Source organism: Lepeophtheirus salmonis, chromosome 6 (genome assembly GCF_016086655.4).
Source record: "Lepeophtheirus salmonis chromosome 6, UVic_Lsal_1.4, whole genome shotgun sequence".
NCBI classification, from domain to species: domain Eukaryota; kingdom Metazoa; phylum Arthropoda; class Copepoda; order Siphonostomatoida; family Caligidae; genus Lepeophtheirus; species Lepeophtheirus salmonis.
Window position 1 is genome coordinate 41,875,944 of NC_052136.2, and position 13,694 is coordinate 41,889,637.

A 13,694-nucleotide genomic window follows, 5' to 3' on the forward strand; every position below is an offset into this window, starting at 1 on the left:
ATGTCATTGAATACGCTCTTATGCACTACTGTCAAGCCTAAAAAAGAGTGCATTCTATATCTATTTGAGTGTTTACTATTTCCTAGGGGCTGTTAACTTCTCTACGTCGATACATGTAAATTAAATAGATTAGGCAAGTGTTATTAATGAGTAATGACGTAACTTGAAGAGTGAAAAAAATAAAATAAAAAGCATGCGCTCTACAGCTTGGAGAGTGTTCGTAAGGGAGAGAGGAAGTGAGAGTCGAGAGAGAAGTAGCTAAATACTGACGAGTGACGACATTCTACAGCAATCATCACTTTTCTTTATTAGTACGTATATATGTATATACATACAAACAAACAAAAAATATAATAACCATAGAAATACTAAATAATATGTAATATAAATTTAGAATAAAAAGACGAATTTGATCAACGAAGGAAAGAAGAGCTCGAGTCAGCTAGAGAGCTAGCTAGAGCAAGGACTACTAAGAGAGAGAATTAAAAGGAAAGAGGGAGAAGAAGACAAATTCTAAAAAAAGTAAATGGAGCTGGATATGGGAGATTTAATATTTATTGACAATATGAAGGGGCTCTTGGTTTAGAACAATAGTCAATACGTATTTTTTTTTTACAAGTGATAGAAATCACAATGAATATAGTTCGTAAATTAATGACTGGAAGATCGTCAGTAGAGGCAGAGGATGATGATGGAGATCCTAGAGAAGAGCGCTTACTGGGGTTGTCCCATTTGAAAAAACTAATATCCGAGGGTGGACATGACTTAGGAGATCTTATCCCACTTTTCATCCAAGTTGCTGGTCCTGAGCCCAATTCTATATTCGATACTCTCGGATCTTCTTTTGTGCGCTCTTTAGCAGACTCCGCTGCAAAATCCCTGGTTTCCTCTGTCCGTGATCGTGCATCCAGTCGGAATACTGAAACAGCTTCCAAGGCAATCGCTCAATATCTTCAAGTTTCTTCATCTGATGATGAGAACAATGGGTGGCCACTTCTTTCTGCACTTAATATTTGTGGTCGTGTTGAGGATGAAAGCCTTGTGGAGACTCTGAATAGGGCCTCCCTCCCATCCACTTTAGTTAAATGTATTTATCTCTTCTTTGACTTGCCACTGCCAGAAGATGAACAAACGGATCAGGCAGCAGAGCTCACTGATAAAGAGACGAAAATGCTTCTCCAAAAAATGTTAAGCCAAGTAAGTTGTCCATTCTTAGTTTTACTTTTTTTCTTTTCTTTTTTTTGCACAAATTCAAAACTGTGAATCATTTTAAATATAGATCATTATGTAATTTTCTATAGAAAAATCCACATATTTGATATTACTCATTACTCATGCAAGGTCCTTCATTCAATCAATGACTTTATTTTCAGAAACCTACTGTAGATATATTTATAATTAATTAGTCATAATATCTATTTATTTTCCTTTCAAAGATTCTTTTACGGCTTTGTTCATATGTCTCTGTTGTAGAGGATCTTGCAAGGAAAGATGACTTATTGTTACTTTTCGCTGCTGTAACATCCTCATGCCCGGAACATAATGCTATATGGAGAAAAACAGCATCTGATATATTATTAGCAATATCTCGTCATAGTCTCAGTCAACCCGTCATTTCAACATTGCACAGTAAGTAAAGTGACTCCACATTTCTAAAATCAATATTGTTTAACTTTTTTTGTGTATTTATAGATAAGGGGTGCATAGCTTTATGTGTTGCGAATATGCATGCTTCTACTGACCTTAAACCTTTAGAGATTGTTGAGATGTTTGTTACAGTATTTTGTTTTCTGAAGGACTCCACAGAGACATCTCAAACTCTTATGGAAGATTTTCGCACTTGTCAAGGATACATTTTTTTATCAGATTTTTTATTGAAGTATTTTTTTTTTTCATCTTATCCTTCCTCTTATTTGTTATTAACATCTATTATTTCTAGACTTGAACAAACTGTTGATACTGAATCCAATGAAGCTATTCGTAATCTTGTTCTCTTGGTTGCGTCTCTTTCTTTTTGTGGAACTACAGAACTGAAACCAAATACATCCATGATGTCTCATTATCAATTGCCAAACTTTCAGCTTCCAGAGCCTGAAAATCAAGGTATAGATGATATATTCAGAATATATTTAAACATTTACATATTTATACATTTTTTTTATCATCAATATATTTTAGGAAACACCGTTAAGAATATACATGCGTTTCAAGTCCTTCAAACAGTATTTTTAAAGTCATCCTCGGCACAATTAGGAGGCACAATACTAGATGGAATTTCTACTGTATACACTTCTGATAACGCAAATTTCTTTTTATTGGGAAACCAATCTACACTCCCTAAATGTGCCGAAAAGATTTCACATAAACCAAAGATTGTCCAAGAAAAGTTTTTCCAGCTTATTGAATTTGTTATTTATCATTTAAAGTTCGTACCCTGTAATGAACTCATTGCGATATCTCTTCTACTTAAATCTAGTCAAAATATAGAGTCATGCAATCTAGCTTTGAAGAGCTTGATTAGTGTTTTAAAATTCGACACAATTTTCAAAGATGTTTTTCGAGAAGTCGGTACGTACTTTTTATTTCATATCTAATGACTAATTATGCATATTATTATACTGTTAAAGGTCTTTTGGAGGTGGTAGTAGGAGGCTTACGTGCATATACCTCCTCCTTACTTGAAAAAAATGTTTTAGATGAACCCTTGAAAACGTATGGGGAGTTGGGTGTTCATATATCCACTGAACTGCTTATTGGAAATAGTGCAAACGCAGGCGTTTTTAGAGAGACTGGAGGATGTTCTGTTCTCTTGGATTTAGTTAAAAATGATAAATCCCGATCCATGGCGTTGAATGTTTATCGTCAATTAATTTTTAGTGGAGGAAAAGAGGAAGATATGAATTCCTTACTTGAAAATCTGCATGCACAGAGTACGTCAATTCAGGCAAAAATAGACATTCTTCAAACGATCATTGGCTGTATGAAGGAGAGTCATCGGCCTAGATCATCTTTTCGTAAAGTGGGTGGATTTAATTATGTTGTGTCAATCATAGCCTCTGTTGAAGGGACTCTAACGGGTAAAGCTAATCATGAAAGTGTTTTAATTATATATAGGGTACTCGAGTCCATTTTTACTTGTATTACTGTTGCAATGCGTTATGAACCAGCAAATGCAAACCTATTTGAATCCGAAATAGCTTTTTCGTATAATTTAGTGGACATTCTAAGACTTTTGGGATGCTTCTCTTCTGGCTCGACAATGACAATATCTCAATGTGGAGGCACATATCAAGAATTTCTCTCCAATGATACTTTCCAAAAAGAGTTTCAGCTTTTGTTTGAAAAAAATGAGACTCCCTCAATTCCAATTCGTATACGATCTGCTTGTATAGTTCTTCGTATGATGTATGATACAGCTTTAGGGAAGTATGAGATCCGTCGGCCTAACCTTCCGTCTTCTCTGGGTCTAGCTGATGAAGATATAAACAATAAAGATGATGAAAAAGGTTCGAGAAAGAGAATTGCACATTTAAATTTGCAACCTGTTCCACCGGACCCAGTTATAGTGCACCCAGCTGTAGTTTCTTCTATATTAAAGCTGATACCTTATATGTCTTTGGCAGAAGAAGAAGATGTTTCAGATATTGAAAAAGAGTATGGTTATTTTTTACAATTTTACATATCAGAAAAGATCCTAAAATCCCTGCTAAGGTCTGAAAAGAATCAACAAATTATGAGTGAAGTTGGGTTTTTAACGGATATTTTATATATTGCGAAAATACCTCTTGAAAATGAAAACCATTCCTTGCATCTTCCTTATCAATATTTACTCGAACGACTCGCAGCACAAAAGTTAGAACCAATGGATCTGCGAACATTTTTTCGACTGGGTAATCCATTATCATGTTGTGCCGGATTATCATCCTTGAATACTACGTCTTTACCTCTTAATCGTATTAAAACTCTAGTTTCAATGACAACTCCTCGTGATTCTCATATTCAAAATAACTCTATTTTGCCTCCATTTATAGAGTTTGACATGTCACCAGAAGGTTTTGGCTGCCTATTTGCCCCATCTATAGCGCCCATGAGTCCTCACACATCTTCAGTAACTTCTGGTGCTTCCTCAGCAGTTGTTGCTTCTTTTCAACAAGAGTCATCTGTAATTGGTGGAGTTGGGGATGGAGACAGGCCATTTCCTTGCCAACCTGGACTAACATATTCTACTTGGATATGTATTGATAAATTCTCGGATCCAAAAGCAGATCCTCATCCTGTGAGATTACTCACGATCGCACGCTCATTTAGGAATTCTGCTGGAGAGGAAGAGCATAGTGTTTGTTTATCCGTTGTATTGTCGTCGAGGGACAAAGCCTTGCTTATATCAACGAAGGAATCTCCTTTGCCTCTAATCAATAATAGTGGAACGAATTTCTCGAATAATTCTGGGAAAGAGCAAATGCCTGAGGGTGAAAGTGGAGCTCGAATATGGTTTCCGGACCTTATTAAGGAGGGTGAATGGCATCATTTAGTCCTAGTGTTTAATCGACAAACTTTGAAGAATTCATCTTTTACGTTATTTGTAAACGGGCAAAAAGTAGCTGCTCAAAAAATGAATTATATAGGTACCTATCCTGGAAGCCAATCAAATGTTACTCACTCTACATCTGTATTCGGATTTATTGGTACCCCTCCTGTTTGGAGACGACATTCTAGACTGTGTTGGAAACAAGGACCTTGTTTACTCTTTGAAGACATAGCTTCGCCTTCACTTGCATCCCTTTTGTACAAATTGGGGCCACACTATCTTGGATCTCTTCAAGCTCCTCAAATTTCTGGCGATGTCATGGGATCTCAAGTCCTTGAAGAAAAAATTATCTTGGGAATAAATGCAGTTGCTATGTCCAGTATGACTCTTAACAAAATTAAAAAAGTATATAGCAAAATGGATAATAAATCAATTGCCAAGCAGCTGGGTATGGCCTCCGGAGAAAATGCGACTCCTATTCGAATAGCTCACAATTCAGGAAGTCATTTGATGGGCCCTGCACGTTCACTTGGTGGAGTGGTGATAGGATATCTTGGGGTTCGCGTTTTTACTCCTCAACCAGTTTCTAAAGTAATTCAAACCGTTGGTGGTTCCAATGTACTCCTTGGTATTATTGCCATGGCCACTGACATGGAAAGCCTTTATGCCGGAGTAAAAGCACTTTCTTGTGTTCTTAAAAGTAACCCCTTTGCGAGGTACGAGATGGAAATAAATAAGGGCTATCAAATTCTTGCAATGCTTTTGGGACGAAAAAAAGATCTTCTCAATTTACACATCCTTCATTTAGTTTTGACCCTAGCCGGAACTTTAGATATAGGTAGTCAAAGAACATCTGAGGGTAGTATTCCTAATGTTCCAGCTTTCAAAGATGTTTTATGTGATTTAGAATTATGGCATGAACCTGCTGAATTAGAAAAATCTTTATTTGAACATTTCCTTGAACTTGTGTCTGACAATAGAGTTGGAGTAACTGAAAATGTTCGCCAACTAAGAGAATTTTCTCTTGTAGAAAAGATATTACGAATTCTTAAAAAATCTGAGCGGAAGCGTTGTTCTGAAGAAACAGCTCTCAACCTTATTCATGCATTAATATGCTTTACTCCTAGAGTCAATGACGTTCTATGCTTTGCATTGTTCACTGCATCAACTCTTAACAATAATAATAAATTAAAGGAATGTGTAGAAAGAGAGGATATCATACTTAGAAATCGCTGCTTAGAATTATTTTTTAGCTTATTATATGAGGCAGATGGGAATATTCATAGTAAATATTGTGAAGATGTGGTTCAAGTTGTTGGATTCGATTGGATTCAATTATTTATACAAGTCCATTGTCACCCCTCAACTGTTTTGTGGGGTCTAAAAATATTATTGACTCTCTTATCGCTCCCTAATTTATATATGAAATTTCGTCTTGGAACATGTAATGGTCATTGGTTGAATAAATCAGATCTAGTTTTACAGAATAAGATGGTGCAGGCCTTAGGTCCTCAGTCATCGACAAATAAATGTAAAGTCACTAGACTTGGTATACGTCAAGATATTTTTGCTGTTCCCGGTTTTCAACTTTTTAATTGGCTTATACCAAATCATTTCAATATTCCTCAAGTTTATTACTTGGCATCGTCTCTTACAGTTGGACAAAAACTCAGACGGTTTAGTGATAAAACTGATGAGGATTTCCAGAAAATTGATTTAGATGCTATCTGGATTTATAATTTTGGAGTACCAGCTATGGAATCAACTAGTGAAAAAGTTGTTTTAAGTGTAGATGGGATTTGCACCATCCTTTCCTTAATTCGCAATCTTCTTGATCAAAATGATCTTCCCGATTGGCTGGATCAACACGCTACAACTCTCACTCAATTTTTATTTTATCTCTACCATAATGTGGCTGACGCTCAAAGAGCTTTTATGACGGAAGATGTACTCAACAAATGTGCCGAAGCTATGTTCCCATTAAAAAGTATGTTTCCTTATTTTAATGTGTAATTTTATTATTTTATTCTTATCATTTTCCTTAAGGTGATGAGCCCCCTGAAGATGAATTTATCTCTATTCATCCATCAAAAAGAAATTTGATGAATTTTATGCGTATTCTCATTGTAGATTCATTATCTATTCAATCTACTCCTAAAAATTCCCCTGTACTTGATGTCCTATTGGATGCCAAACCAGACAATATTTCTTATTCACTTCATTACAGGTAAATTTTCAGCCATATACATATATTGATACATAAATATATTTTTCCATTATTTTCTTTTTTTCTTTTAAAATAATATTATTCTAGATTTCAAACTGAACTTTTGGGAATTGTGATGGATCATTTATTAGCAGCAGATGTTCTTATTGGTGGAGACTCTCAATTCGTTGGACCAAATGTTTATTATTTGGCGAGCCGTTTAGTTGACAAATTATGGACAGAAAGCTTGAAAAAACCTCCAGAGGAAATTTTCCATTTCATTTTAAAACTGATATCACAGTCTAAGCGTCGATCATCTGCAATTTTTTCCCTTGAGGGAATTTATAGGTCGTTAAATAGATGTATTTTATTCATGCTGTCAAGGGAAAATATTAATAGACCGGAGATTAGAGATCTTATAAGTCAAATTCTTTGTAATCGATCACTGATTTTTGGTGCTGGCAATCATGAACTGGATTTCTTTGGAGGACTATCGTACTGCTTAATTCAAATTAGTTATAATAAGAACATTTGTCTGAATGGTTCTGCTACAGAGTCCAAGACGACATGGCATGTCGAATTTTCAACTGAACCATGTTCTCCCGAATCTCTTGAGGAAGAGTTAAAAGAGGACTGCTCAAAGATTTGGGAAGAACTTTATGTAACTAAAAAGCCAGCTTTAGAGGAAGTCTTTAAAACATCGTTTGGCCAACAAAACACGACTCCATCTTTGGTGTCCGTTAAATCTCAAATTTACGATGCTTCTTTAAAAGTTTGGAACTCTTATATTGATGCAGAATCAAAGGGCTTATATCCTAAGATTCCTGCTTGGGAATTCCACACACAATTGCAATCTAAGCTACAGCGCGTGACTGGAGGTCTTACTGGCGGGCTTAAGCGATTGACTTCAGTAAATGGTCCTCTTTCGGTTGTGAAATCAAATAAAAAATCGGATGACGAAATCGGATCTTTTTCCAATTACTCACCTGTAGAGTACTCTCGATTACCCAAATCTACCATTGAAGCAGCAACTTTAGCTCATATCTCTGTAGTTATTAATGTCGTTGATCAGCACTATAAGAACAGAGCTCAAACTGAAGCTCATATGCTTAAATTTATTGAAGAGGAGTGGATAGTGAGTGAGGGGCGCTTAACTCAGGAAAGAGGTCTTTGGGGACCTTATAATGAAAATTGTTTGACCAAATGGATGATAGATATGACTGAGGGACCATTTAGGATGAGAAAGAAACTGGTTCGAAATGAAAATTTCTTCAGAGATTATCCCTATAGGGAAATTTTCCCTGAAAGTGATGAAACTAAGACAAAAAGTAGGTATACTACGAAGACGACAACTTTCAAGTATAAAAAACCTATGAGCCGAGATTCAAAAATATGGCATGATTTACATCGTCCACGTAATGAAGATGATGACGATCAAAAACTTAATGTAGATGAGTACGATGATTGTGACATCATCGTTGGTAGTTATGAGGAATCCCTTTCTATTGACGAGCAAATGAAACGAGTTGGAATTTACCAAGGGATTAAGCCTGTGAATAATGCATTAGAATCATCTGTTGAAGAAAATCAATCTCCCTCTGAAGACCATTCTACTCCCATCATCAACAGTGGAAGCCCATTAGTTCAAGTTCCTGATGAAGAAGAGAGCTCAGACTATCAGACTGTAATGCGTTTGTTGGAGGATGGAGAAAACATCACCCATATGTTTCGATGTGCAAGAATTCAAGGCTTAGATACTGCTGAAGGACTCTTACTTTTTGGCAAAGAGCATTTTTATATATTGGATGGTTTTACCTTAGTCAATGGTAGAGAGGTGCATGACATCGAGTATATTCCGGACTATGAACCTATTATTCCTGTGGTACCTGGACAAGTTGTGGTTGTATCGAAAAGAGAAGTTTTTAAAGTATCTTATGATAATGTAAAGGAAGTTCACAAAAGAAGATATCTTCTTCAACCAATTGCAGTTGAGGTATTTTCGTGTGACGGTCAAAATAAACTATTGTCTTTTACAAAAGCATCAAGGCCTAAGGTATATCATAGATTCTTATCAGCTGCAACAAGCATATCCGATTCTGCTTCTGCGTCAGTTGCAGGTCAAAAAAGGTCAGCCAATGTTGAACAAAGTTCAGGAATATTTTCATCTATGATCGGTGAGACATCTGTAACACAACGCTGGGTGAGAGGTGAAATTACAAATTTCCAATATTTAATGGCTCTAAACACATTGGCTGGACGTTCATACAATGATTTGATGCAATATCCTGTATTTCCTTGGGTCTTGTCTGATTATAAGAGTGATGAATTAGATTTGTCCAATCCTAAATCTTTCAGAAATTTGTCGAAGCCAATGGGAGCTCAAACAGATCACCGTTTAGAGCAGTTTATGAGACGTTATTCCGAATGGGAGGATCCTCACACTGATTCTCCTCCATATCATTATGGAACACATTATTCTTCAGCTATGATAGTTTCATCTTATATGGTTCGATGTGAGCCGTTCACCCAACACTTTTTACATCTTCAGGGAGGCCATTTTGATTTACCTGATAGAATGTTCCACAGTGTTGAGGAAGCCTGGGATTCTGCTTCAAGAAATAATATGGCTGATGTGAGAGAACTCATTCCAGAATTTTTTTATCTTCCTGATCTCTTTGTTAATCATAATCATTTTGAACTTGGGACAAAGCAAAATGGTCAAGTGTTAGACGATGTTATCCTTCCACCTTGGGCAAAGGGAAGTCCAGAAGAGTTCATAAGACTGCACCGAGAGGCTTTGGAGTCGGATTATGTCTCAACTCATCTTCATGAATGGATAGACCTTATTTTTGGATTTAAACAAAGTGGACCTTCTGCAATTGAATCTATTAATGTGTTTCATCATTTATTTTATGAAGGAAGTGTGGATATTTTTGCAATTGAGGACCCTTTACAAAGGAATGCAACCATTGGTTTTATTAACAACTTTGGGCAAATCCCTAAAAATCTTTTTAAGAAACCCCATCCCTCAAAAAAGATAAATTCTGATGGATTCTCCGGGAATGGGCCTTTATCTACTTCCTCCTCTTCTTTCTCTGGCAATATGGGTGTATTTTTTCACAACTTGACAAATCTTCGTCCTTCGACATCACCTATAAAAGAGCTCAAGGGCCCAGTTGGTCAAATTGTTCATGGAGAGCGTGTATATGTTGTAGAACATAATAAGGTCTTAGTTCCAGGAAACTTAAATAGATATCTCGCATGGGGTAACAATGATCAAAGTTTTCGCTTATGTAACTATGAATCCGACAAAGCTATTTTCATTTGCGAACCCAATTATCTTATCGGTCAGGTTCTATCTTGTGTTATGCCTAATTCCAAAACCGTTATCACAGCTGGTACGTCTTCTGTTATTGCAGTATACGAATATCTAAAGAAATTTAGACAACTTCATATTAAAAAGCTTCTCTATGGTCACACAGATGCCGTTACTTGTTTAACGGCAAGTCCAAGTTGGAATATAGCAGTTTCTGGATCTAGAGATCGTACAGCCATAGTATGGGATCTCTCTCGATATGCATATGTTAAACACTTGGTGGGACATATTGGACCCATTGCAGCTGTAGCCATCAATGAATTAACTGGTGATATTATCACCACTTCTGGATCATGGCTTTATCTCTGGGATATTAATGGTAGACTTCATGCATCTGTTGATACAACCTCTTCATCGTCCAAGATGGTATGTCAGCAGATTTTATGTGTGACTTGCTCCGAATATAAGGAGTGGGATAGAGAAAATGTCATAATAACTGGTTCAAGTGATGGTGTGGTCAGAATGTGGTCCTTAGATTATGTAGAAGTGCCTTTTATTAAGGATAGTCCTAAAAAGCAATGCAGGCAATCGAAATTAACAACGGAATCCAATGAAGATTTTGTCTTGGTTGAAGAAGCTGGGTTGTCGATTAGAGGGAAAGCAACAAAAATCTGCAATGATGGTTATATTTGGAAAAAAGGACTTGTTCTACGAGCTAAGTTAACAATGCATACAGCTTTTGAAAGACCAGACAATGTTGATCCAGCTGCAGTTACTGCCCTTGCGATTAGTAAGGATCACAAAATTGTGTATGTAGGCGATGAAAAAGGAAGAGTATTCTCATGGACAGTGTCAAGTCGTCCAGGAAAAGGTACGTAAAATAGAAATATTTATATTGTGAACACCATTATGAATATTACGTATATTAGAAATGGTTGATCACTGGTGGAAGGATGAGGGTGTCGAATCTTGTGTTGATTGTGGCGTTAAATTCACCATCTATGAAAGGAGACATCACTGTCGTAATTGTGGGAAGGTATTTTGCAGCTCTTGTAGTCAGTATCAAGCCGAAATACCCAGATTGAAAATTATGCATCCAGTTCGTGTCTGTAAGCAATGTCATCAGAAGATATTAGATCAATGAGTTAAGCTGATTTTTATATGTATACCTACATAGGTTCATGTATAAATATGTATGTTCGTTATACATACAACGTAGTAATATGTTTTGCGGAAGGATTATTTCCCGTCAACAGTAATATTACCTACTACTGCATTTTCCAACTAAGTACATAAATTATAATATTTATTTTATTCTTTTTTAGTCGATTCAAATGAAAGTACATATTTTCTATATTCTTATTGTTAAGCTTTTTTACATAATATGGAACAAACACACTATGACTAAGTTAATTAATTATGATTATATTTGCTATCATTTACTTTTATTTTTTTAAACGCAGATTAATGTATTCATTTTATTATTTATTTATTCATGACTATATTATATTTTATCTTATTTATTTGTCAGACGTCTTTTCCTCGATAGAAATAGATCATTTTCCTATTATTATATCCTTCATTGTTTTCTGTCAATTTCCTATGTAATCACATTTTTACCTGTACGTTTTAAATTTATAAACAATTTTACCTCTATGTTCATTGGTCGATTAACTGTATTTGACTAGTCATTATTTCTTGGTGATAAATAAAGCATTCCATAAATTTCTGCTTACAAAAAATATATAATTTTATAATAATATGTATGTATACAACATCTATAATACGATTAATCATACTTTATACAATCAGTTCAGATATAATTGAAGGACTAGTTCATTACTGATCAATAATTAATATTAGTAATAATAAAATGAGGGAAAAATCATAGAATATCCGTGTACTTATATATATATATATACAAAAAGTAAAAAAATTGTATAATATATGTATTGTATAATGTGTATGTAATTATTTAATGATTGAATATAAAAGAATAGTTGAAACAAAGTAATGCCACCACCACCGTATAACTAAGCATGGGTATCATAAATTGTTTTGACTGAATACTGAATTAAACATAACAAGCTGAGTAATAGAATAAAGTAAATATAAGAAAAAATCAACACAGAAATTATTAAGAGTATTAACATAGGACTCAATCATATTCACATAATATGTAAAATAAAATAATAACTCAATTATTCTTTTCCTGAAATGGATCTGAATATTCATCTCCACAAGCATTATCTGACACAGTTGCATAGTTTTCTGGATCATCCAACTTTTCTTTAATGAATCCAATCATCTCATCATAAAAAGTAAGAGTCGGTCCTGCAACGATACTTTTTCTATGACTACTTTTGACGTCATCATCTTTATCATTATTGGATCCAAAAAGAGGTTCCCTTGGAGCGTCATAATGGTTCACACCAGAAGATGGGGTTTCTGGAGGCTTGAGGGGTTCAATGTGAGTGAAATTCCACTCTTCTTCATTGGAGGAATGTTTTTTCTCCGAAATAAGAAAAGCAATCCAACGAAAGAAGGTGAAGATGCTGACAATGAGAGTAAGAAAAAAAACTGAAACTAAAAGTATTAAAAGAATGCCTTGATCACGATCTGGGCGAAATTTTTCCCGTATAAGAACCCAAGGATTATTGCACGGATCTTCCTCTTCGGAAATGGAGGCACACACTTCTTTTAAGTAGATATATACTTTAGGAGAGGGGGAGGAGAAACTGCGACATGATATATCCCTTTCTGATAGTTTACAATAACTACTATTCATAAAGATCTGACTCAACTCATCCTCTCCGACAACATTTAATAACCAATTTGTGTAGAAACATTCGCAAATTTTATCAAAAATATTTTCCATCACTAGAACATCAGTATTATTATCGAAATCCATTAACTTTAGAGCACCTCGATTGGCATATCTTATTCGATTCTTTCGAAAAATAAACTTAGAATTGTCTGCAACAGGGTCACTAATTCCAAAGAAAGCCTCATTTTCAAGGAATTCAAAATCATTTCTACTGAATTCCATTAAGCTCCATGTTTTAAAAACGAGAGATTGTGAATTTAATGGAAAGTAGTTATTAATAAATTTCACTTGTGCTGCAGCAAGGACTTTAAATGCATTTTTGGCTATGGAAGTAATATTGCAAGACTCTATGGTGAGAGAACTAATGGCTGAGGTAATGGACTCTTGAGAAAGAGAAGTTAAATCGCAGCGTAGGAAGTGAAGATGGCGAATCAGAGTCATATCAGGAAAGGCATGTCTTTCTAACCGGCGTATCTTGGAGTCCACAAATGTCACATTCTGAATACTAATCCCTCCAAATGCAAATTCTTCGATATGAGTCACATTAGAATGGGATATGACAACTGAATGACATAAAGAAAAGGCATTATGAGGAATCTTGGGGATTTTGTGTATTTTATGAAATAATATCTTAGATTCAGGTGGAGAGAAGGAAGAGCCCCTAGATTTGAGAGCCTCGTCCTCCATAAGAAGCGTATCCGTTACATTTTCTACAATAAACTCCTTCAAGTTATAGAAACTTCTTTCAGATATGGATATTTTGCGAACATTTTGAATTTTGATGGATCCTGATGAGCTCTTGGAATTGAAATCCACG

At 35.3% G+C, this 13,694-nt stretch overlaps 1 protein-coding gene across 2 annotated transcripts; it reads left to right on the forward strand.

The window, feature by feature from the left end:
• Positions 1-140: 140 nt before the first annotated feature.
• On the forward strand, positions 141-11,792 carry bchs (WD repeat and FYVE domain containing 3 bchs). 2 transcript variants are annotated; one of them, XM_040714742.2, is made up of 9 exons: positions 141-1,197; positions 1,437-1,629; positions 1,693-1,879; positions 1,940-2,103; positions 2,179-2,568; positions 2,628-6,515; positions 6,575-6,755; positions 6,843-10,921; positions 10,980-11,792. In XM_040714742.2, exons 1-9 carry the CDS (start codon positions 634-636, stop codon positions 11,192-11,194), a joined length of 9,861 nt encoding a protein of 3,286 aa, XP_040570676.1. In that variant the 5' UTR covers positions 141-633; the 3' UTR covers positions 11,195-11,792. The 2 variants fall into 2 exon arrangements, with proteins under 2 accessions (XP_040570676.1, XP_040570675.1); XM_040714741.2 differs by having other exon boundaries at positions 1,693-2,103.
• The last annotated feature ends 1,902 nt before the right edge of the window (positions 11,793-13,694 follow it).

Coding starts and splice junctions, on each gene's coding strand:
- bchs (XM_040714741.2), top strand. CDS start 634: ATGAATATAGTTCGTAAATTAATGACTGGAAGATCGTCAGTAGAGGCA. Junction 1,630..1,692: donor CGTCATTTCAACATTGCACA/GTAAGTAAAGTG, acceptor GTGTATTTATAG/ATAAGGGGTGCATAGCTTTA. Junction 2,104..2,178: donor TCCAGAGCCTGAAAATCAAG/GTATAGATGATA, acceptor AATATATTTTAG/GAAACACCGTTAAGAATATA.